Source organism: Peromyscus leucopus, chromosome X (genome assembly GCF_004664715.2).
Source record: "Peromyscus leucopus breed LL Stock chromosome X, UCI_PerLeu_2.1, whole genome shotgun sequence".
Classification (NCBI taxonomy): Eukaryota; Metazoa; Chordata; class Mammalia; order Rodentia; family Cricetidae; genus Peromyscus; species Peromyscus leucopus.
The window spans coordinates 119,981,355-120,005,780 of record NC_051083.1 but is presented as its reverse complement, the minus strand read 5'-3'; the positions used below and the strand labels follow the sequence as shown (position 1 = coordinate 120,005,780).

General features: G+C 40.7%; 1 protein-coding gene across 1 annotated transcript in view; it reads right to left on the bottom strand.

The window, feature by feature from the left end:
* Positions 1-22,762, bottom strand: part of LOC114707213 (transmembrane 9 superfamily member 2-like) — an 86,451-nt gene extending 63,689 nt beyond the window's left edge. The window contains exons 1-5 of the mRNA XM_037198811.1: positions 22,473-22,762; positions 11,017-11,084; positions 9,502-9,595; positions 7,854-7,981; positions 7,542-7,671 (exon numbers count right to left, since the gene is read on the bottom strand). Of these exons, the coding sequence (XP_037054706.1) occupies positions 7,542-7,671; positions 7,854-7,981; positions 9,502-9,595; positions 11,017-11,084; positions 22,473-22,619 (567 nt within the window). The 5' untranslated portion in view covers positions 22,620-22,762. The remainder of the gene's footprint in view (positions 1-7,541; positions 7,672-7,853; positions 7,982-9,501; positions 9,596-11,016; positions 11,085-22,472) is intronic.
* Positions 22,763-24,426: the final 1,664 nt, after the last annotated feature.

The following is a 24,426-nucleotide window of genomic DNA, read 5'->3' as shown; positions in this document are numbered from 1 at the left end:
TTCCTTCCTCTCTTTCTCCTATTAATTTTCCTTCATTTTCTACTTTGTTTTGAAGAGGAGTCTCTTATTGCTACACTGTGTATAACAATATGTATAGCTCGTGAGCTAGATGCTCACAAGCCTCTGGGACATTCCCTGTCTCTGCCTCCCATCTTAATATACAAATGCAAGGAATACTAACATGCCACTGTGGGTTCCAGAGTAGCAATTTAGATCATCAGGCTTACACCTGCTGAGCCATCTCCCTTGCCCTACTTTCTCAACCCATTTGACCCATTTTTTTCATCCAAGAAATGCTTGCATGACTTTGAGTATATTAGGTATATAAAATAGACATGCAAAGGATTATTTTCTGAAACTCAAGTCAGCAAGTCAAACCACATATTTTTTCAATAGAATATCTCATGTAACCGAGGCTGGGTTCCCACTTGCTATATAGTAAAGGAACTCCTGGACCTTCTGCTTCTACCTCTCAAGTGCTAGAATTACAGGTATATGCCACAATACCTAGTTTGTACAGTGTGGAAATACAAACCCTGTGCTTTGTTCATGCTAGGCAAGTACTCTGCTGAGTCACATCTCCATACCCTCAAACAGTAAATTTTATAATCAAACATTCTAACACAGTATAATCCAAAAATATACTACTTTGGTACTTACATGCTGAAGAATAATAGTAGGAACTATTAAAATTCTTTGTTTTCTATAATTAAACCATTATGATTTTTAAAATTATATTCGATTTTTATCTATTTTATGTATGGTAGACAGGGTGGAGAGTGTGCACATTCCATAGTAGTTTCTGTGAAAACAACAGGTCATGACTGGTGGTTTAAAAAATTATTATATTTGGGCTATGGATGCAGCTCAGTTGTAGAGTATTTGCCTAGCATGCACAAAGTGCCCTTTTGACCCCAAGCATTATATAAACCTAATATGGTGACTCACATCTTTAATCATACCTCTTGGGAAGAGGTAGGAAGATAAGTTCAAAGTCATGGCTGACTACACAGTGAGTTGAAGGACAGTCTGGGATTTATGAGACCCTATCTTAAACAAACAAACAACAAACAAATTCAGATTCCATTCACTTGAACTGCATTTGAGTATAAGGATTTTTTGTTTTTGTTTTTGTTTGTTTGTTTGATTATTTATTTGGTTGTTTGGTTGTTTGTTTTGGTTTTTGAGACAGGGTTTCCCTGTGTTACAGCTCTGGCTATCCTGGAACTCTCTTTGTAGACCAGGCTGGCCTTGAACTCACAAAGATCTGCCTGCCTCTGCCTCCTGAGTGCTGGGATTAAAGGTGTTTGCCAACAGGCCCAGTGAGTACGAGGATTTTGATGGAGACCCCCCTACAGAATTTTTCAAAGACATTTTGTACAAATACCATTTATAAAATTTTCATTGTTGATCTGATATATTGCCTTTATGATAAATCTACATTTCCACAAGTACCTAGGTCTCTTTCTAGCTTGCTACTCTGCTCTGTTATTTTTTAAATACCTCTTAAAAATGAAAAAAGAATCTTATTTTTAAATTGTTAGACTTGAGTACTTCCTTAAATTGTGTTTAGCTTTGATCAAGTATCATAGGTTGTGATTAAAATCAAATCATGTTAGAATGATTCCATGGGAATATAATGTGTTTAATAAATTTAAAAGCATGAAAATCCCCCTCTCAAACAACTGTTTTGCCACTTTGGTTTTAAGTGTCTCAATAGTTCTCAAATTTTTTTGTCTCATAATCCTTACCCTTAAATATAAGCATCCTTAAAAAAACATTTGGTAGGGGAGAACATAAAGTAGGATGGGCAAGGGAAATGGGAAGGTTCTGGAATGAGTTTTGAGAGGGAAAAATAATCAAAATACATTGTATTTTAAAATATTTTAATTAGGAGCTGAAGATATGGCTCAGTAATTAAGAGTATTGGATGATTTTCCAGAGGACCCAGGTGCAATTCCTAGTACCCACATGGCAGTTTACAACTGTCTGTAACTCCAGTTCCAAGGGATCAGACACTGTCACACAGACATATATGCAAGCAAAACACCAATAAAATAAATATGTAAAAAGTGTTTTAATTAAAAAATAAAATTTTAAAAAGAAAGATCATTAAAAAAATTAAGTATCCTAAAGTGTTTCTGATTATATAAGTCATATTTATATACATATACTGCATTAAAACTTAAAATAGAAAGGGAAACACATGCACATAAAATAACTTAAAATTTGGGGGTGGTAGGGCAAACCTATAATCCTAGCACTTAGTAGGTAGAAACAGGAGCATCAAGAGTTCACTGTCACCATAGAGAGTTGCTGTGGATATTGTCCTGTATAAATAAAAGACTGATTGGCCAGTGGCCAGGCAGGAAGTATAGGCGGGACAAGGAGAAAGGAGAATTGTGGGAACAGGAAGGCTGAGTCAGAGAGACACTGTTAGCCTCCACCATGACAAGCAGCATGTGAAGATGCCAGTAAGCCACGAGCCAAGTGGCAAGATATAGATTTATAGAAATGGGTTAATTTAAGATAGAAGAAGTAAATAACAAGAAGCCTGCCACGGCCATACAGTTTATAAAGTAATATAGGCATCTGAGTGATTTTTTTATACGTGGGTTGTGGGACTGTGGGGGTGGGTGAGTGGAACCTGGAGAGAAGCTCTCCAGCTACAAATGGCGCCCAATGCGTTGGCAAGAGTTTCCACCTAAAACCTGAGAAAAAAGATTCTAAACGAAGCTAAAAACAGTTCCTAGTTGTCTCTCTCAAGTTAGCGGCAGCCTGCGTGTTTGAGCTACTATCTACTATGACAGGTTCCTGGCGTGCGGGCTCAACCTACAGTATGGCGGGAATGAGGCCTCTACAAGTGGCACATTATGCTGCCTGGTGGATTTAGTCTTTGCTAGTACAAAACAAAAAAGGAGGTTTCTGGACTACATGCTGCTTTGATAGAAGCATAGACCCACTATTTCTGAGAGTGGATGGCTCCCAGAGCTGGCGGAAAAACGTACTACCGCCATGTTGGAAAGCTGAACTGGGCAGAGCCAGCAGCCACAGCACAGCGCCTTTCAGTCTTAGAATGCTCCAGTTTAAGACTCCAGTTTAAGAATGCTCCAGTTTAAGACTGATTCAGATGAAATAGTTTACAATGTATATAAAAATGTACGTAGGCTTGAAAGAGAGAGAAAAGGGAATATATACAGTCATATAAACAAATAGTTTTTAAAAATAAAGTCTTTAAATAAACAATAAAGTTAATATAAAAAGTAAACCACATAAAGATGGCTATCACACAGAGAATCTGGATTATGTTCTCTTTGATATTTGTAACTAAAAAAAACATTTGATTGTAAAAACTGTTGAGTTATGCCAAAATGTATATTTTAAAGGTACCTTGACTTCAAAATTTGGATGTAAGGATATGTTGCTTTGGAAAGGAGGTTCTGCTTTTGTTTCTACAGAAAGCCAGAGGCTATGGATTTGTTCCAGATTAAGATACATCAGGTTTGACCAGCCGGGACCCCCTGAAAGGTCTCCAGTGACACCATGGCCCAAATGATCCAACATCCAGATCAGATTCAAAGCAACTGGCTCAGATGATACACCCTCACAGACTACTTCATGATCCTAAAATTTTCTTTGTGTCCCCATAAGATACAGTTGCCCCCCTCCAGCAGGAAGTATTAAGAAATGCTACGCCCAAATTCCCAAATATACCAAGCTGGCTTGGAGATGGAACTGGCTCATTCCTTCTCTAAACTCAGGCATATTGCTTAAAAGAAAGGTTAAAAAATTCTTGTGTCCCAAATCAGAAGCGCCCTCTGGTATGGGACAGAGAAAAACCAATATTTTTATTTAAAACAGGTTGATTATAAATACAATCTCTCTCTAAAGAAGAAAAGGGGACATGATATAGATATGATAGGATAAAAGGGTAAATTGCTAAACCTATTTCAAAGAGCAACAACTTGTTTAAAATGTTTTACATTGGTATAGATTTTAGTTTATTAATATAAACTTAAAGTTAATTTTGTTATACTTTGTGTATATTTCTATGCTTGTTTAAGGTATTATGTTTATGTAACTCATTTAAATTGTAATGGCTAATTAAGAAATATGGATAATTAGTCTTCTATGATAGTCAAACTTGTAACATGTTAGTTAAGTTTTCTAGGTATACATAGATATATTTCAGATAGACAGGTAATCTTCAAACACTTCAAAGACCTACAGAATAAGGCATTTAAAATATTTTTAAAAATTTAGACTTTCTGGACAGTGAGACATGTCTGCTCCTGGCAGCACTGATTTACTTCAGACAGGGGGATGGGCATCGAAGATACTCCATATGGAGTTTATCTTCACCTTGGCAAAAATAGCCATTTTGGCAAGAAACTGTTCTTGCCTGGACTGCTTAAAAAATGTATTGACTGGACATGCACGGCCCATAGGAAGGTGACCACTGAACTTTGCTTGGTGAAATGGTCCTTCAGGTTCCTGCTTTGCAGAGGAAACTGCCAGACATTCTACAGGACACAGAGAAAAATGACAGAGATTCTAGCCCTGTGGGCTGAAGACAGATGCCCCAACTTTACAAGAGAACTTTTGATGACTGTCCAGGCTGCCAGCTGTATCTGTCTACCCTGCAAGACTCACAAAAGTTGCTTGCATCCTTCTCCCGTTTCTCAGGTAATATTATATCCTTCTGAGGTCTCTGATGTAGTTGAAGCTAGATAGTTACAATTTTCCTTAGTTATATAAGAGATAAGTTAGATATAAAACCTTAGACTCACAAATATAAGATAGATAGGATATCTTCTTTAATTTTGCCAAATACAAATAGACTAGTTATTATAAATAGACTAGATATTGTAACTGTAATTCATGCTTGATAATTGTTTTGTTATCTGTAATTTTACTATGCAAAAGTTAAAAACTTCCTTTTTGGAAAAAAAAAAGAAAAGGGGAGGTGCTGTGGATATCATTCTCTATAAATAAAATACTGATTGGCCAGTGGCCAGGCAGGAAGTATAGGCGGGGCAAAGAGAGAGGAGAATTCTGGGAACAGGAAGGCTGAGTCAGAGAGACACTGCCAGCCGCCACCATGATAAGCAGCATGTGAAGATGCTGGTAAGCCAGGAGCCACATGGCAAGGTATAGATTTATAGAAATGGGTTAATTTAAGATAGAAGAAGTAAATAACAAGAAGCCTGCCACGGCCATGCAGTTTATAAAGTAATATAAGCATCTGAGTGATTATTTTATACATGGGTTGTGAGACTGTGGGTGGGGGGGCTTGGTGGAACCTGGAGAGAAGCTGTCCAGCTACAGAGAGTCACAATGAGTTTGTGATAGTCCAGAGAGTAACATGAGTCCCTGTCTCAAGAAAAAAGAAAAAAAAGAAAAGTCAACCACATACTGTGTGTGTGTGTGTGTGTGTGTGTGTGTGTGTGTGTGTGTGTGTGTGTGTGTGTGTGAATGTGTGTTGGGGGGTATATTAAACCTGGAAATCATAAGATATTGTAATTTGTGTTCTAAATAAATCTGAATTTAAAAGTGAATTTTCAAAAAGCAGACAAAAGTCAGACATGGAGCACATACCTACAACCCTAGCACTCAAGAAGCTGAGACAGGAGACTCCCCATGAGTTCAAAGCTAGCCTGGGCTACATAGTGAACTCCAGTTCAACCTGTCTCACAAAACAAAACAAAAAAGTAAAAACTAGGCAAATAATACAAGTGTTATCAGATATGGCAAAAGTCCCCATAGTAGTACATGAATAACGAGATTTTCTATAAACTACCCTTCATACCAAAAAGAAACAAGAGTACTAGCAGCTAGACAACCAAGCCAGAAACTGAGGTGTTAGTCTATACTCTTCCTCGCCCTTCCCCTTTATCCCTAACCATTGTTGAAATATATTAAAAATATATTAACCATTGTTGAAATATATTAAAAATATATTAACCATTGTTGAAATATATTAAAAGCTGCCACATATGGTGGTGCGCACCTGTAATTCCAGTACTTAAGAGGTAGAAGCAAAATGACCAACTAGGGCTATATGAGATTCTCTCTCATTTAAAAGAAAAGAAAGAAGAGAAAAATAGTTTGAGAACCACAAGACACAGTTCAAAAGCATGAGATCTCAGTACACTGCAGGCTACCAAAAGAGAAATATAAACACCAAGCCAGCCACGAAACCATTGGCCTACAATCTGTCCTGCCTGCAAGATATGTGAGGGCAATGGTGACACGGACTTACGGAAGTAGTCAACAAATACTTGATTTGACTTAAGGGCCTACTCCATGAGATGGAGCCCATGCCCAATACTACTTGGGTGACCAAGAACCAGAAACTAGATAGCCCAGAGACCTAGAGTAAAACCAAATGCTACTGGTCTAAAAAAAGTATCAATAAAATGATTCCTAATGATATTTTGTTATACTCATAGATTAGTGCCTTGCTTAGTCATCATTAAAGAAGCTTCCTTCTGTGGCACATGAGAACAAATACAGAGGCCCACAGGCAAACATTACTCAGAGAGAGAGAGTCCTTGGAACACACAGCTTTAAATAGGATGACTCCATCAAATCCCTCCCTGCTTCTCCCAGAGCTCAGGGAACCCATGGAAGAGGAAGTGGAAAGAATGTAAGGGCGGACTACAATGGGCCTGTACCAGGTCCTCTGCATATATATTATAGCTTTCAGCTTAGTATTTTTATGGAAACCTGAGTATGTGAATGAGTGTATCTCTGATTCTTGTGCCTGCTCTTGGGGCTCTGTTCCTTATGTTGGGTTGCCTTGTCCAGTCTCAATGTGATGGGTTTTGTTTTATCTTTAATTTTATTTTGTCATGTAAAAAAATAAAATAATAAAAAAGATAAAAGGTCTTTGTTAAGGCATGACCTCTGCTACTTTCCAACTGTTATGATCCTAGTCAAGTCACATGTCTTCCTGAGATTCAGCTTTCTCATCTATAAAACTGCAGTTCTATGCTCTAGCAGCATAACTGTTGTGAGAATTAATCACTGAGTATGATATAACCAACAACATTGATGGCACAGTCACTGGTATGCAATCATGGTTTCCTTAGCATATGGCTGGCTTCTGTTTAACTCCTTTTTATTTATTCCTGTAGCTGTAAATCTTAAGCTTATACAACAGACTCATGCTTAGCTATTCAAAGTCTCCCAATTACAGTATGCTATTTCACACTTGCAAATTTTTGATCACATTAATTTCTTGACTACAAATGTTTACCCTTCTATTTTCCTGCCTCCACTGGCCCCAATTCCCTATATATAATATATTGTTGCATTGATTTCTTTACAAGCATATTTCCTCTACTTAAGACTATAAATTGAAAAAGACAGAGACAGACTATAGAACAGAAACAAAGTACATTTGTTCTTGTATCCCCAAACACATAGCACACAGCCTAGATGGTGTCCCATTAATGTTTTCTAAATGAGTAAAATATAAATTAAAACATAAATGAAGCAACATTCTTGTACTCTCACTGTAAGTTGGCAATACTTACATTAATCAGGCAAGGGCCTTTCAATTGGCCACTTGGGGCATTAAAACATCCTATGGGAAATCCTGATTCACAATAGTGTTCTCCATCTTCCATGTCATAACACCATATTACTTGTGTGTTACCAATAACCCTAGACAAGAATAGTTTTTAAATAAGAGGTTTAACAAGCATTTCATATCAAGCAACAAAAATGTTATCTTACACATATTTAAGTTCAATTTTAATCAAACTCAAATCACAAAAATAGAATATAATTTATATGTTTATTAAAATTACTTTCAGAAAGAGTAAAAAAGAAGATAACAAACCTACCAGTGATGATAGTAATTCTGTCTTATTCCTCCCTTCAAAAAAGCCAGCTTGTTCATTTGATCTTCATTTTCTGGAGCATAAGATTTTACACAAACTTTTCTACATGTTTCTTCTTTGTTAAAAGAAAACTATAAAAAGTGAAAATATTAAGAAATTTGGTAAATTCGTAAGTCAAATGTCACCAACTAAGTAATTGAACTTACAGGTACATTTTTTTCCTTCAAAGATATATATATATAATCATTCTCTCGGTTTTAGTTTTGAACTGTTATTACTCTAGTCATACACAATATCATTTTAGAACTAAAGGGAAGAACTTGTCTTCCCATATTATATTGTAAGGTTTAAATACAATTTATTTCCACAAACTAATATAGCATCATTCTTTTTATTATTCTTGTTATTATTAACTTTAACTCCTGAAGTCATATATTAGTGATTTTAAAAAGTCAAACACTTACTCTGACTATAGTGTTTTCATTTGAGCCACTTGGAAAGTAACTAGATTAAGCTATTAGAGTAAGGTCTTCATAATTGAATCCCAGTGACCTTAAAAAAGGGAAAATATACACCCATGCCTACCATTTTGTGATGCAAGCCAAAGGGCCCTTTTCAGAACTAGTATAATGTTATTTGAGCCTTACACCTCCAGAACTGTGAGACTAAGCAGGCCTCTTTTCTTTTTCATTACAGTTGTTTGTTATGTGTGTGCACACACATGCCACAGTTCATGTGTGGCAGATCAGAGGACAACTTGTAGTTCTTTCCTTCCATCATGTGCATCCCAGGAACTGAACTCAAGTTGTTAAGCTTGGAGGCAAGCATTTTAAGAACTAAGCTATCTCTTCTCCCTAGTTTTTAGTGGGTTTTTTTTGTTGTTGTTGTTTTGTTTTACTTTTAATTGTTGTTGATGTTTTGAGATAGTCTTAGTCTCTTGTTCATTAAGATATTGAAGGTAAAATAAATGCATATTGGGTATCCAGTTTCATCTCCTTATATCACCCTACCCCAAATATGAACAGTATAATACAGTCACAGCTTTTCTTTATAAAGTAAAAACAAAACAAAACAAAAAACAAACACCTCGAAATTAAACCTTATGTGAACTAGGAAGTATGGCTCACACTTGCAATAGCAGAACTCATGATGCTAGGTAGGATTGCCGTGGATTTCAGGACAATCTGGGCTATAGGTTGTTGACACTCTCTTTAGAAGAAAAAGAAAAACAAGAAAAAGGTTGGATCTGGTGGCCACATCTATAACCTCAGCTCTCAAGAGGAGTCTCTCAAGTTATAAGACAACCTGGGCTAACTTGAGCCACACAATAGAACTTGTCTCAAAAAAAAAAGGCTGGGACCAAAGTTCCATGGTAAAGCACCTGATCAGTGTATGTGATGCCCAGACTTCACTCCCAATAACATTCTCTCACACACTTTCTCCCTATCTCTGTCTCTATCTCTACATCTCTGTCTGTCTCTGTCTCTCCTTTATATGGATGCACCCAGCGACTGCAGATATTTTAACAGATTTCTCTATCAACATGAGGTTCTCTTTTTCTTTCTCTCCCTTTAAAAACAAAGATTCAATTTTAAATAGTTTTGAGAAAGTTCTTTCAAAAATAAGATACTAATAAGATCAGCAGAATAACCTTGTAAGGGCATGATACTATTTCTTCTCCAGATAGGATTTTTCCAAGAGTCTCAGAGGGTGTTTTCTTCAAAGAATCTTGGCAGAAGTCAAAGCTAAGAAAGAGGAAGTTCCAGTAAGATTTTTAAAACTCAGCAAGAAATCAATCTTCATAACTCATGTAGCCTCTATTATTAACAAAACTGCTGTTAGGTTTCCAACCTGGGACAAATGGCTGAGGTGCTTATATAACATATCAAAGCAGACTCTGGGTGCCAGGTTCTCCCAGCATCCCTCAGTCCCTACCTGTTACAGGGCCCTCCTGGCTGGCATGCCTATCCCCTACAGAACTCTCCAGCCCAGGGGCTGGACCACTCTTCCCTATAGAATTCAACTACGTTGGTTACCCACTGTCTTTGTACCTTTGGGCCTCCTGACTGCTGTGCCTGGTTCCCCTCGCCCCCCCTCTCCCCTTCCCCTCTCCCCATGTGGAACAGCTCAGTCTGGTCTGTCCACTCTGGACTCTCCCAGATGTCCTTGTCTCTGCCTCTACCTATGTTCTCCCACATATCTACCTCCACCAAGCCTAGGAGCAGTCATATTCATGTTTCCTTTCCTTTTTATTTCTTTGTTTTCATTCAACTGCAAATAAAACTGTGACCTAGGATTTATGAACTATGTACCTCACTATACATTTCTCATTAGGGTATGTAATTGCTAAATGAATTATTTAAAGGCTCTTTCTACAGCTCTAGACTTTTCTTAACATGGGAAATGATAATTTAAAAAAACTCACAATATTTTGAGGGTTAAATTTCAAATTACACAAAAATAAGAAAAACAACAATTTCAAGTCCATATTAATTCTAACTCAATATATTCAGAAACCATAAATATTAGTTTTGATCAAAAGCAAATTTAGCCAGGTGGTGGTGGCACCACCCTTTAATCCCAGCACTGGGGAGGCAGAGCCAGGGGCATCTCTGTGAGTTCAAGGCCAACCTGGTCTACTGAGCAAGATCCAGGACAACCAGAACTACACAGAGAAACCCTGTCTTGGGGAAAAAAAAAGCAAATTTAAAGAACAAACTCCTCCTCATATATTTCTATTAAAAAGCAGATGAAAAGAATTAGAATTTTTCAATTATTATGAATATAAGATGATTTAAGTAAAAAATAAAATACATAGAAATTTTGTATGTATTTTAAAAGGCAAAAGATTTGTACATTCAAAAGACAAGCCAGGGTATTTTATACACTTTAAATAATCATGTAATCCTAGATTTATTCCTTTCTTTATAATGAATATTACACTTGATTTTAGTAGAAATAAAGTAACACCAAATGACATCTTACTCTTTTTATAATATAATTTCTTTTTTCCAAATATTAAGTCATACTGAAACTGATCATGTAAAAACAGAACATTACTAAACAAAGCATCACTATTCACTAAAAACTTCCACATGAAATTTTCTCCTGTTTTAAAATCAAGCTATAACTCTGAAGGTATTTTTAACATATATGCTACACTTACCTATCATAGTCATAGGATAATATAGTTTCCACTGAGTAAAATTTCTCAGCATACACTTGTATTGATGACTTAAAGAAAGAAAAGGAATTATTAATAATATAATGAGGTAATGTTTCCAAAACACATAATAAAACAACTAAGAGATAATCTGACCTATTGATGCTAACATCAGTTTATAATTGCACGGTTATAAATTCCTCCTGACGTTGTTCATAACCATAGTATTTTATCACAGCAATAGGAGCCCCAACTAAGACAACTAAGTTCTCTGCATGAATAAAATTAGTATCTCTACCATTCTTTTGTGGGGAAGGGGTTTGAGACAGGGTTTCTCTGTGTAGTCCTGGCTATCCTAGAACTCACTCTGTTGACCAAGCTGGCCTTGAACTCACAGAGATCTGCCTGCTTCTGCTTGCCAAGTGCTGGGATTACAGTTGTGAACCACCAAACCCAGCTTCTACCACGCTTATCTTTTAAAAAAAAAATTATAAAGCCCTTTCAGAATAAGATAAAAAGCAATTGATTATTTTCTCAGAAAAACATATACTAGAATTCTCTGACCAGCTTTTTTAAATACTTTAAATTTTATTATTTTACATATATGGGTGTTTTGCTTGCTGGTATGTCTGTGCAGCACCTGCCCCAAGGAGGACATAAGAGGGAGTTGGATTCCCCAAAACTGGAGTTATCATTGCAAATAAAACCAGGGAGAAAATGAAATTGAAATTTTAAAAAAAGTGGTAGAGAAACAGGTGAAAAGGGGGAAAAATAAAAGGCCGTGGTAAAGGAAGAAAGAAAATGCAATAGAAATAACAGAAGTGGAAAAGAAGAAAATAAATGACAGAGGAAGAGAAGCAATAGAGAAATGCAAAGACAAAAAAGAAAAGGAGATGAAAGAAACAAATAGGAAAATCACCCCTGAGTTAGTTCTAGGCCAGCCTGGTCTTCATAGTAAGTATCAGGCCAGACTCAGCTATGTAACAAGACAGGAAAAGGAAAGGGAAAAAAAGAAAAGGCGGGGGGGCAAGACAGAAGAGAAGGGTGGTGGTGGCACACTCCTTTAATCCCAGCACTCAGGAGTCAGAGGCAAGTGGATCTCTGAGTTCGAGGTCAGCCTGGTCTACAGAACGAGTTCAAGGATAGCTGGAGCTACACAGAGAAACCCTGTCTATAATAAAAGGTGGGAGGGGGTAAAGAAAGAAAGGGGATGAGAGAGGACAGATGATGGAAGGATGACAAGAGGGAAGGTGAAAGAAAACTGGAAAGAGGAAGGGAAGAGGGAGGGGAAAAGGCAGTAGAGGGTAGGGAGAGGAGAGTGAAAGGGGAAAGGAAGGAAATGTTGAAACGTAGGAGGGAAAGGTAGGAAACAAAAGAGAATTAGAGAAGACAAAGTAATGGGAGAAAAAAGAAAGAATGGGTGAATGTGAAAGGAAAAGAAACAGAAAAAAGGAAAATACAGAAACCAAAAGACAGTGAAATAGATACAATGAGAGAGTGAGAGAGAAAAAAAGGAAAGACCAAACAAAACAGGAAAAGCAGGAGGAATACAGACAGGAAAGAGAAAAAAGGAAAGTGAGAGGCAGGCAGAAGAGGCCAGGAGTATGCCTGTACTCTCATCACTTGGGAGGTAGACACTAGAGGAAAGAGTCCAAGGTCATCCTTGGCTCCACTGCAAGCTGGAAATAAGCCTGGAACGCATGAGACCCTGTCTCAGACGAATACAACATAATGAAAGTTTCAAGGAAGAAAAAAAAGAAGGATAAGAAAGACAAACAAACACAAAGACAGAAAAACGAAACACATTGGCTAAGGTTAAAAATTAATAATGAAGAAATGAAAAGGAAAGGCTGAAACAGAGAAGCAAGAGTGTAAGACAGAGAAAGAAGAAAAGGAGGTGACGGGGGAATGAACAGAAAAAAAACACAGCATGAGAGGGGGAAAGGAAAAAGCAAAGGATTGAATGAGGAACAGAAACAGTAGAAGAGAAGGTGAAAAAGAAGGAAAGACACACGGAACAGAACAGAAGACCGACGAGAAGAGGACAAGGGAGAAAATGAGAATGAGTGACAGACAGGAAAAGAGAAGGAAGAGCCTGTGGGAAACAGAAGGGAAAGAAAAAGAGGGAGTGGAACCACAAGAGGACCAGGGAAGAAGGACAAAAAGAGCAGAAACAGTAACAAAGAGACACACAAAAAGGAAAGGTGAGTGCAAGAAAAGAGACACGGGGGGGGGGGGGGGGGCAGGGCATCAAAAATGAAAAATCGAACGAAAGTGAGAAGGGAAAGGCAAAAAAGCGAGGAGAAAAGGGAAAGAATGAAAGAAGGGGAGAGAGGGAGAGGTAAAAAATCTAGAAGGAAGATAAAGTGTGGGAGCGGGAAGCTAGAGGGCTATACCACAGTATAAAATAACCTTCAAGTTCTGTTGCTAAAATAAGAAAGGTGCACGAAGCTCATTACAACTATTTAAAAAATAAAAAGAGAGACCCGGCGGCAGCCGGCAGAGACATTCAGGCCCAGCGGCAGCCCACAGAGGTAGACGGGCCCAGCGGCGGCCTGCTGAGGTAAACGGACCCGGCGGCAGCAGCCGACAGGGACATTCAGGCCCGGCGGCAGCCGGCAGAGACATTCAGGCCCAGCGGCGGCCCACAGAGGTAGACAGGCCCGGCGGCAGAGGCAAGCAGACGCAGGTAGGCCTGCGGCGGGGGCCCGTGGAGGTAGACGGGCCCAGCGGTGGCAGCCGACAGGGATACTCAGACCCGGCGGCAGCCGGCAGAGACATTCAGGCCCAGCGGCAGCCCACAGAGGTAGACGGGCCCAGCGGCGGCCTGCTGAGGTAAACGGACCCGGCGGCAGCAGCCGACAGGGACATTCAGGCCCGGCGGCAGCCGGCAGAGACATTCAGGCCCAGCGACAGCCCACAGAGGTAGACAGGCCCGGCGGCAGAGGCAAGCAGACGCAGGTAGGCCTGCGGTGGCCCGTGGAGGTAGACGGGCCCAGCAGCAGCCCGCTGAGGTAAACGGGCCCGGCGGCAGTGGCCGACAGAGACATTCAGGCCCGGCGGCAGCCGGCAGAGACATTCAGGCCCAGCGGCAGCCCACAGAGGTAGACAGGCCCGGCGGCAGAGACAAGCAGACGCAGGTAGGCCTGCGGCGGGGGCCCGTGGAGGTAGACGGGCCCAGCAGTGGCAGCCGACAGGGATACTCAGACCCGGCGGCAGCCGGCAGAGACATTCAGGCCCAGCGGCAGCCCGCAGAGGTAGACGGGCCCAGCGGCGGCCTGCTGAGGTAAACGGACCCGGCGGCAGCAGCCGACAGGGACATTCAGGCCCGGCGGCAGCCGGCAGAGACATTCAGGCCCAGCGGCGGCCCACAGAGGTAGACAGGCCCGGAGGCAGAGGCAAGGAGACGCAGGTAGGCCTGCGGCGGCCTGTGGAGGTAGACGGGCCCAGCAGCAGCCCTCTGAGGTAAACGGGCCCGGCGGCAGCGGCTGACAGGGATATTCAGGCCCGGCAGCAGCCGGCAGAGACATTCAGGCCCAGCGGCGGCACACAGAGGTAGACAGGCCCAGCGGCAGAGACAAGCAGACGCAGGTAGGCCTGTGGCGGCGGCCTGTGGAGGTAGACGGGCCCAGCAGCGGCCCGCTGAGGTAAACGGGCCCGGCGGCAGCGGCCAACAGGGACATTCAGTCCCGGCGGCAGCAGCCGACAGGGACATTCAGTCCCGGTGGCAGCAGCCGACAGGGACATTCAGTCCCGGCTGCAGCCTGCAGAGACATTCAGGCCCGGTGGCGGCCTCCAGAGGCAGACAGACCCAGCGGCAGCTGACAGGGACATACAGGCCCGGTGGCGGACTGCAGAGGTAAACAGGCCCAGGGACGGAGACAAGCAGACGCAGCTTGGAACAGGGACGCCCCTAACCCCAACATCTGGGGAAGAAGCTATCTCGGTGGGTCAGAACCAGAACGAATCTGAACACTCCGTCTGAGAACAACCCAGGGCCCAGCTGCTGATCCTGTGAAACCCAACAATTTGGAGGTGTTGGTGAGACTACCCTGCTCAGCTGAAACCCATCTGGGAGAGGATTCAGATGCCTACAATTTAAAGTCTGAGGAATCAAGATCAGCTGAGGAGTTGACAAATGAACAAAACGTGACCTGGGAACACAGAAGAAGGCGCTACCCAGACACCAAACCAGATCACCAGAATCATAAGTATATAATTCACCGATCGAAATCAGCTGCCCTGAAGAAATAGCCCAATAGCACCAATTTAACCAAGAACCACTACTAAACCAAGACTAAAAATTAGAACAAGAGAGGCACTCTCAGACACAGACACCACCTGCACCTCACAGAGGAAGAGATGAGTAGACGCCAGTGCAAAAATACAGGCAACAACATAAAGACCTATATGGCAACATCAGAACCTAGTGATTCTACACCTGCAAGACCTAAACATACCATGACAGAAGAAACAGAAGAAATCAACCCTAAAAATGACATTAAGAAGATGATAGAGGCCCTTAAAGAAGAAATAAAACATTCCCTCAATGAGGAAATAAAAACTTTCCTTAAAGAGGAATTGAAAAACTACCTTAAAGAGGAAATAAAAACTTTCCTTAAAGAGGAAATAAAAAACTCCCTTAAAGAGGAAATAAAAACTTCCCTTAAAGAGGAAATGAAAAACTCCATTAAAGAGGAAATAAAAAACTCCCTTAAAGAAATGGAAGAAAAAACGAACAAAAAATGGGAAGAAATCAAATCAAGCCAAGAAAAAGCAATTAAACAGATGAAAGAAACATTCCAAGATCTGAAAAATGAATTTGAGACAATAAAGAAAAATACATGCTGAGGGAATGCTGGAAATAGAAACCCTGACAAAACGAACAGGAACTACAGAAACAAGCATAACCAACCGATTGCAAGAAATGGAACAGAGAATCTCTGACGCTGAAGACATGATAGAGAAAATAGATTCGTCAGTCAAAGAAAACAATAAAGACAAAAAAGTCCTAACACAAAACGTCCAGGAAATTTGGGACACCATGAAAAGACCAAACCTAAGAATAATAGGGATAGAAGAAGGAGAAGAATACCAACTCAAAGGCACAGAAAATATATTCAACAAAATCATAGAAGAAAACTTTCCTAACCTAAAGAAAGAAATACATATGAAGATACAAGAAGCTTACAGAACACCGAATAGGCTGGATCCAAAAAAAAAAGTCCCCTCACCACATAATAATCAAAACACTAAACACACAGAACAAAGAAAAAATATTAAGAGCCGCAAAGGAAAAAGACCAAGTAACATATAAAGGCAAACCCATCAGAATAACACCAGACTACTCAATAGAGACTATGAAAGCTAGAAGATCATGGACAAACCTCATGCAGACACTAAGAGACCACGGATGCCAACCCAGACTATTATACCCAGCAAAACTCTCAATCACCATAGGCGGAGTAAACAAAATATTCCAGGATAAAACCAGATTTAATCAATACCTGTCTACAAACCCAGCCCTACAGAAAGCACTAGAAGGGAAAATTCAACCCAAAGAAGCTAAACACATCCATGAAAAATCAAGCAATAGATAATCCTACACCAACATACACCAGAGAAGGACAACACAACACAACCAAAAAAATAACAGGAATTAACAATCACTGGTCATTAATATCCATCAATATCAATGGTCTCAACTCACCTATAAAAAGACACAGGCTAACAGAATGGATAAGAAAACAGGACCCATCCATATGCTGCATACAAGAAACACACCTTAACTCCAAAGACAGACACTACCTCCGAGTAAAGGGCTGGGAAAAGGTTTTCCAAGCAAATGGACCTAAGAAACAAGCTGGTGTAGCTATCCTAATATCTAATAAAATAGACTTCAAACTAAAATCAATCAAAAGAGACCAGGATGGACATTACATATTCATCACGGGAAAAATCCACCAAGATGAAGTCTCGATTCTAAACATTTATGCTCCAAATACAAAAGCACCCACATTCATAAAAGAAACACTACTAAAGTTTAAAACGCACATCAAACCCCACACATTAGTAGTGGGAGATTTTAACACACCACTCTCACCAAAAGATAGATCTACCAGACTGAAACTTAACAAAGAAATAAAGGACCTAACAGATGTTATGACTCAAATGGACCTAATAGATATCTACAGAATATTCCATCCTAACACAAAAGAATATACCTTCTTCTCAGCACCCCATGGAACCTTCTCAAAAATTGACCACATGCTTGGACACAAAACAAATCTCAACAGATACAAAAAAATTGGAATAACCTCCTGTATCTTATCAGACCACCATGCCTTAAAATTAGAACTCAATAACAACAAAAATTATAGAAAACCCACAAACTCATGGAAACTGAATAATGCCCACCTGAAACATCAATGGGTCAAGGAAGAAATAAAGACAGAAATTAAACAGTTCCTAGAATTCAATGAAAATGAAAGTACAACATACCCAAACTTATGGACACTATGAAAGCAGTGCTAAGAGGAAAATTCATAGCTCTAAATGCACACATAAAGAAGATGGAGCAATCCCATACCAATGAATTAACAGCACAACTGAAAGCTCTAGAACAAAAAGAAACAAACTCACCCAGGAGAAATAGACGCCAGGAAATAATCAAATTGAGGGCTGAAATCAACGAAATAGAAAACAAGAGAACAATACAAAAAATCAATGAAACAAAGAGTTGGTTCTTTGAAAAAATCAACAAGATAGACAAACCACTAGCCAAATTAACCAAAAGGCAAAGAGAGAGCACCCAAATTCACAAAATCAGAAATGAAAAGGGAGACATAACAACAGACAATGAGGAAATCCAGAGAATCATCAGATCATACTTCAAAAACCTGTACTCCACAAAAATGGAAAACCAGGAAGAAATGGACAATTTTCTGGATAAATACCAAATACCAAAATTAAATCAAGACCAGATAAACCATTTAAATAGACCAATAACCCCTAAAGAAATAGAAACAGTCATCAAAAGTCTCCCAACTAAAAAAAGCCCAGGACCAGATGGTTTCAGTGCAGAATTCTACCAGACTTTCAAAGTAGAACTAATACCAATCCTCTTCAAAGTGTTCCACACAATAGAAACAGAAGGAACACTACCAAACTCTTTTTATGAGGCTACAATTACCCTGATACCCAAACCACACAAAGATGCAACAAAGAAAGAGAACTACAGACCAATCTCCCTCATGAACATTGATGCAAAAATACTCAACAAAATATTGGCAAACCGAATCCAAGAATACATCAAAACAATCATCCATCACGACCAAGTAGGATTCATCCCAGGGATGCAAGGATGGTTCAACATACGGAAATCAGTCAATGTAATACACCATATAAACAAACTGAAAGAAAAAAAACCACATGATCATCTCCCTAGATGCTGAAAAAGCCTTTGACAAAATCCAACACCCCTTCATGATAAAGGTCTTAGAAAGAATAGGAATACAAGGAACATTTCTAAACATAATAAAAGCAATTTATAGCAAGCCAACAGCAAACATCAAATTAAATGGAGAGAAACTCAAAGCGATACCACTAAATTCAGGAACAAGACAAGGCTGTCCACTCTCCCCATATTTATTCAATATAGTACTAGAAGTTCTAGCTAGAGCAATAAGACAACAAAAGGAGATCAAAGGATACAAATTGGCAAGGAAGAAGTCAAACTTTCACTATTTGCAGATGATATGATAGTATACATAAGTGACCCCAAAAACTCTACCAGGGAACTTCTACAGCTGATAAACTCCTTCAGTAAAGTGGCAGGATACAAGATCAACTCAAAAAAATCAGTAGCCCTCCTATACACAAATGATAAAAGGGCTGAGAAAGAAGTCAGAGAAACATCACCCTTTACAATAGCCACAAATAATATAAAATACCTTGGGATAACACTAACTAAACAAGTGAAAGACCTTTTTGATAAGAACTTTAAATCTCTAAAGAAAGAAATTGAAGAAGATATTAGAAAATGGAAGGATCTCCCATGCTCATGGGTAGGTAGGATTAACATAGTAAAAATGGCAATCTTACCAAAAGCAATCTACAGATTCAATGCAATCCCCATCAAAATCCCAACACAATTCTTCACAGACTTGGAAAGAAAAATACTCAACTTTATATGGAAAAACAAAAGACCCAGGATAGCTAAAAGAATCCTATATGATAAAGCAACCCTTGGAGGCATCACCATCCCGGACCTCAAACTCTACTATAGAGCCATAGTAATAAAAACAGCTTGGTACTGGTATAAAAACAGACATACGGACCAATGGAATCGAATTGAAGACCCTGACATTAATCCATGCACATATGAACACCTGGTTTTTGACAAAGGAGCCAAAACTATACAATGGAACAAAGAAAGTATCTTCAACAAATGGTGCTGGCATAACTGGATGTCAATATGTAAAAGATTACAAATAGATCCATATCTGTCACCATGCACAAAACTCAAGTCCAAGTGGATCAAAGACCTAAACATAAATCCAGTTACACTAAACTTAATAGAAAAGAAAATAGGAAGCACTCTTGAACGCATTGGCACTGGAGACCATTTCCTAAATAAAACACCGACAGCACAGACCCTGAGCACAACCATTAATAAATGGGACCTCTCAAAACTGAGAAGCTTTTGCAGGGCAAAAGACACAGTCAATAAGACAAAAAGACAGCCAACAGATTGGGAAAAGATCTTCACCAACCCCACATCTGACAGAGGATTGATCTCCACAATATATAAAGAACTCAAGAAACTAGACATCAAAGCACTGAACAGTCCAATTAAAAAATGGGCTAAAGAGCTAAACAGAGAATTCACAAAACAAGAACTACAAATGGCTGAAAGACATTTAAAGAAATGCTCAACATCCTTAATCATCAGAGAAATGCAAATCAAAACGACTCTGAGATACCACCTTACACCTGTTAGAATGGCTAAGATCAAAAACACCAATGACAACCAATGTTGGAGAGGATGTGGAGCAAAGGGAACACTCCTCCACTGTTGGTGGGAATGTAAACTTGTACAACCACTGTGGAAATCAGTATGGCGGTTTCTCAGAAAATTAGGAATCGAACTACCTCAAGACCCAGCCATACCACTCTTGGGCATATACCCAAAGAATGCTGATACATACCATAAAGATACATGCTCATCTATGTTCATAGCAGCACTATTTGTAATAGCCAGAACCTGGAAACAGCCTAGATGCCCATCAACGGAAGAATGGATGAAAAAAATGTGGTACATATACACAATGGAGTACTACTCAGCAGAGAAAAACAATGAAAGCATGAAATTTGCAGGCAAATGGATGGAACTAGAAAAAATCATCCTGAGTGAGGTAACCCAAACCCAGAAAGACAGTTATGGTATGTACTCACTCATTGGTGGATTCTAGATATAAAATGAACAATCAGACCACAACCCATAGAACCATAAAGGCTATATATATATATATAGCATGGAGGTCCCTAGGACGACTGTGGCTTATAATAAATTTCAGTTTTACTCAATTATTGAAAAAAATAGCCAAATGAATAGAAACACATGAACTATGAACCAAAGGCTGAGGGCTCCCAGCTGGATCAGGCCCTCTGAATAGGTGAGACAGTTGATTGGCTTGATCAGTTTGGGAGGCATCTAGGCAGTGGGACCAAGTCCTGTGCTCAATGCATGAATTGGCTGTTTGAAACCAGGAACTTATGCAGGGACACTTGGCTTAGTCTGGGAGGAAGGGACTGGACCTCCCTGGACTGAGTCTACCAAGTTGATCACAGTCCTCGGGGGAGGACTTGTCCTGGAGGAGGTGGGAATGGAGGGTGGGCTGGGGGTAAGGGGAGGCGTGGGAGGGGGAGAATAGGGGAACCCACGGCTGATATGTAGAATTGAATGGTATTGTAAAATAAAAAATATATATCACAAAAAAAAAACTTAAAAAAAAAATTAAAAAAAATAAAATAAAATAAAAAATAAAAACGAGACTGGTAAAATAAAAAAAATAAAAATAAAAAATAAAAAGAGTTGGGCTGTGGCGCCACATGCCTCGAATCACAGAATTTAGGAGGCAAAGATCTCTATGAATTTGAGGCCACCCTGGTCTACAGAGTGAGTTCCAGGATAGCCAGGGCTACACAGAGAAAGCCTGTTTTGAAACACCAAAATGAATGAATGAATGAATGAATGAATGAATGATGATGATGATGATGATGATGATAGAATAAAAAATACATGAGTCCGGTGTTGGCACACCCTGTAATCCCAGCATATGAGAGGCAGAGGCAAATGGATTTTGAGTCTGTTAACCAAAGGAGACTTTCTCTTAAAATATAAACAAAGAGGGCATACAATACCAACATTCTACAGGTTTGAACCCCTAGCATGGTATGCTGTTGTTAGGAATCATCCTTGGTTACTCAGCAAAACCAGATCTCATCGCAGAGCATGTCTTTCTGCCTGTCTTCCCAGCAAGTGCTCACTAAAATGCCCAATTCAAGGCCTCAAGGCCAGTCTGCTGCTGTGAGACCTTACCAAAAAGAAAGAAACAAACAAACAAAAACCCACCATAAATCAAGATAACATTCGGATCACCACGGAAATGGCAGCCTAAGCTACAGGAGACCAAGTCTCCAAAATTAAAAAAAAATAAATAAAAAGTTGAACACAGAGGCACACATCTGTGAAGTCCAAACTTGGAAAGATGCCAAGTTCAAGGAAAGCCTGGATGGACTACAAGCTCAGACCCTGACTGAAAAAGCACTGGAGGCAGGAAGGAGGAGAGGGGAGGAAAAGAACGACTTGGGCACAGCGACCACAGTTCCATTTCCTGAAAGTTGATTAAATGTCCCGCGTGTCAAATTCAGTATCACCGACCTGTAGAAGTTAGAAAACGAATGAGTGTTATACATCTTGAAGGACCTGGGAGGCCAGAGGGAGCAAGCAAGAATCAGAACAGGAAAAGTGTGAGAGCCCAGAAGTGAAGGTGCCAGAAAGATTGCAGGAGCCTGGCCGGACCTGGAGGGGAGGGGTGAGTGGAAGGGGAAGATGGAGGAGAAGATGAGAGAAGAGGGCGGGCTTGGGGCGGGAGGTGGAAGAGGGAGGGGAGGTGGTGGGGGAAAGAGGACACCTCAGAAGGGGAGACTGGCTGAGCAGGAGGCAGAGAATGGAGCCGGAGTGAGCCAAGGAGCCTCCAGCACTCCGGAACGCACTGGCAGGGCTGGGCACCGCCAAGGGAGGGCTAAGGAGGGGCTAGGAACAGGTGGAGACGCTGCGAGGCCAGAAGCCAGAAGGAAGTATGGCGCCATGCCCAGAGTGTGGGCCTGGGAAGGGATCGGCCCGTGTCCGTGCCCTTAGGGCTTTTCCTCCCCACCCCCCCAGGCCTCCTCACCTGACAGCGGGAGTTGGGATGGCTCTCCTCACAGTAGGTGATGGGAACCAGTCCCGGAAAGTAGAAAGCCTCACAGGTGGCAAACAGGAGCCAGAGCCGCAGCAGCCACCTTAGCCCTGGGAGGGCAAGGCAGAGTTTGGTCCCCATCTTAACTGCTGCCTCAGGGACAGGCAGCCAGACAGAGATGAGAACTACTAGCCGATTGTAGCGCCAACTAGTCACCAGGAACTGGAGCGACGAGTGGGCGGGCTGAGAGCTTTCCAGAAGAACTGTTACAGGGTCTCGCTAGCCTGCGGCTCAAGACTGGCAGTGGCAGTTGGTGAGCAGGCACAGTGCGCATGCGTGTGTCTCACACATTCCTCGCACTTTGCCCAGAGACAGGCCCAGCTTTCCCTCCATTTTAGCCACGTGTCAAGCTCTGCCTCAGTCAGCTGGGCAGAGGGGGCGTGGCAACAAGGTGGCGCGAGGTTGGGGAGGTGTAAGCTGGCTGTCTTCGTGATTTCAACCTCAAGAAGTCTCACTTCGGGGGGAATTTTCTAAGACTCAAACTATGCCCAGGGAAATGGCTCGGTGAGTGAGTAAAGGTGTTTGCTGTTAAGCCTAGGACCGGAATTTGATGGAAGAAGAGAACTAACTTGCCCTACAAGTTCTCCTCAGACCCCCATAAGTTGGCCTTATTATGGCACATGTCCCCCACACAAACAAATAAATAAATGTAATTAAAATGTAAAAAGAAAATACACTTTTTTTGTTTTTTTTTTCTTTCTTTCTTTCTTTTTTCTTTTTTTTTTTTTTTTTGAGACAGGCTTTCTCTGTGTAGCTTTGCGACTTTCCTGGAACTCACTTGGTAGACCAGGCTGGCCTTGAACTCACAGAGATCCGCCTGCCTCTGCCTCCTGAGTGCTGGGATTAAAGGCGTGCACCACCACCACCACCACCACCACCACCACCACCACCACCACCACCACCACCACCGCTGGGTTAAGAAAATATTCTTAATAGTATTACCTTCGCACCCCCATCTTTTCTGGCAGCAGAGCTTGGAGAGATGTGCTGGGAGGGGAGGTGGGGCTATGTATGAGGATTTCAGGGCCATATGGTCCAAGCATAGATGCACACCTTTAATCCTAGCACTCTAATGACCAAAGCAGGTATATCTCTGTGAGTTTGAAGCCACCTTGAACTAGATAGCTAATTCCAGGCTAGCCAGGACTACACAATAAAACCATGTCTCAAAAAGGGGGGTTGGGGGTGGTTAGACTGTCAACCAAGTACTTTGATTTTATATAGCCTTCTTTGTTATGAGGCAATAAATAATAATAAATAAAACAATGTAAGATTTTTTTATTTTGTTTTGTTTAAAATGATTTTACCTATTTTTAAATATGGCTACCAGAATGGGGGGAATGTTTTATTATTTTTAAACATGGCTACCAGAATTGGGGGAGGTATTTTTTTGTTTGAGATGGGGTCTCGCTCTGTAGCCCTGGTTGGCCTACAGCTTGCTACATAGACCATGATAGCCTTGAACTCAGAGATCAGCCTTTCCCTGTGAACTAACAGAGAGCTGCCTTCCTCTACCTCCTGAGAGGGAGTATTAAAGGCATATGCCACTGTACCCTGCCTTGAAAGTTTTTTTCTTTCTTCCTTTCCTTTCTTGCTTCCTTCCTTTTTTTTTTTTTTAAGACAGTCTCATTATGTAGCCCTGGTTAGCCTGGAACTCACTATGTAGACCAGGCTACTGTCAAATTCAGAGAAATCCACCTGTCTCTGGTCAAACAGAAGCCCTGTAGCACGAATCCTAATTGGTCTTAACAATAAAAACCATGAGTCAGGTAACAGGGTGAAAGCTGAAAGATCAGAGGAAGCAGAGCAACCAGCCACTAGGGTTCTTACCTCTACCAAATCCTCAGCTTGAAAGACAGCTGAGCTCCTGTCTCCTCCTGCCTTACAT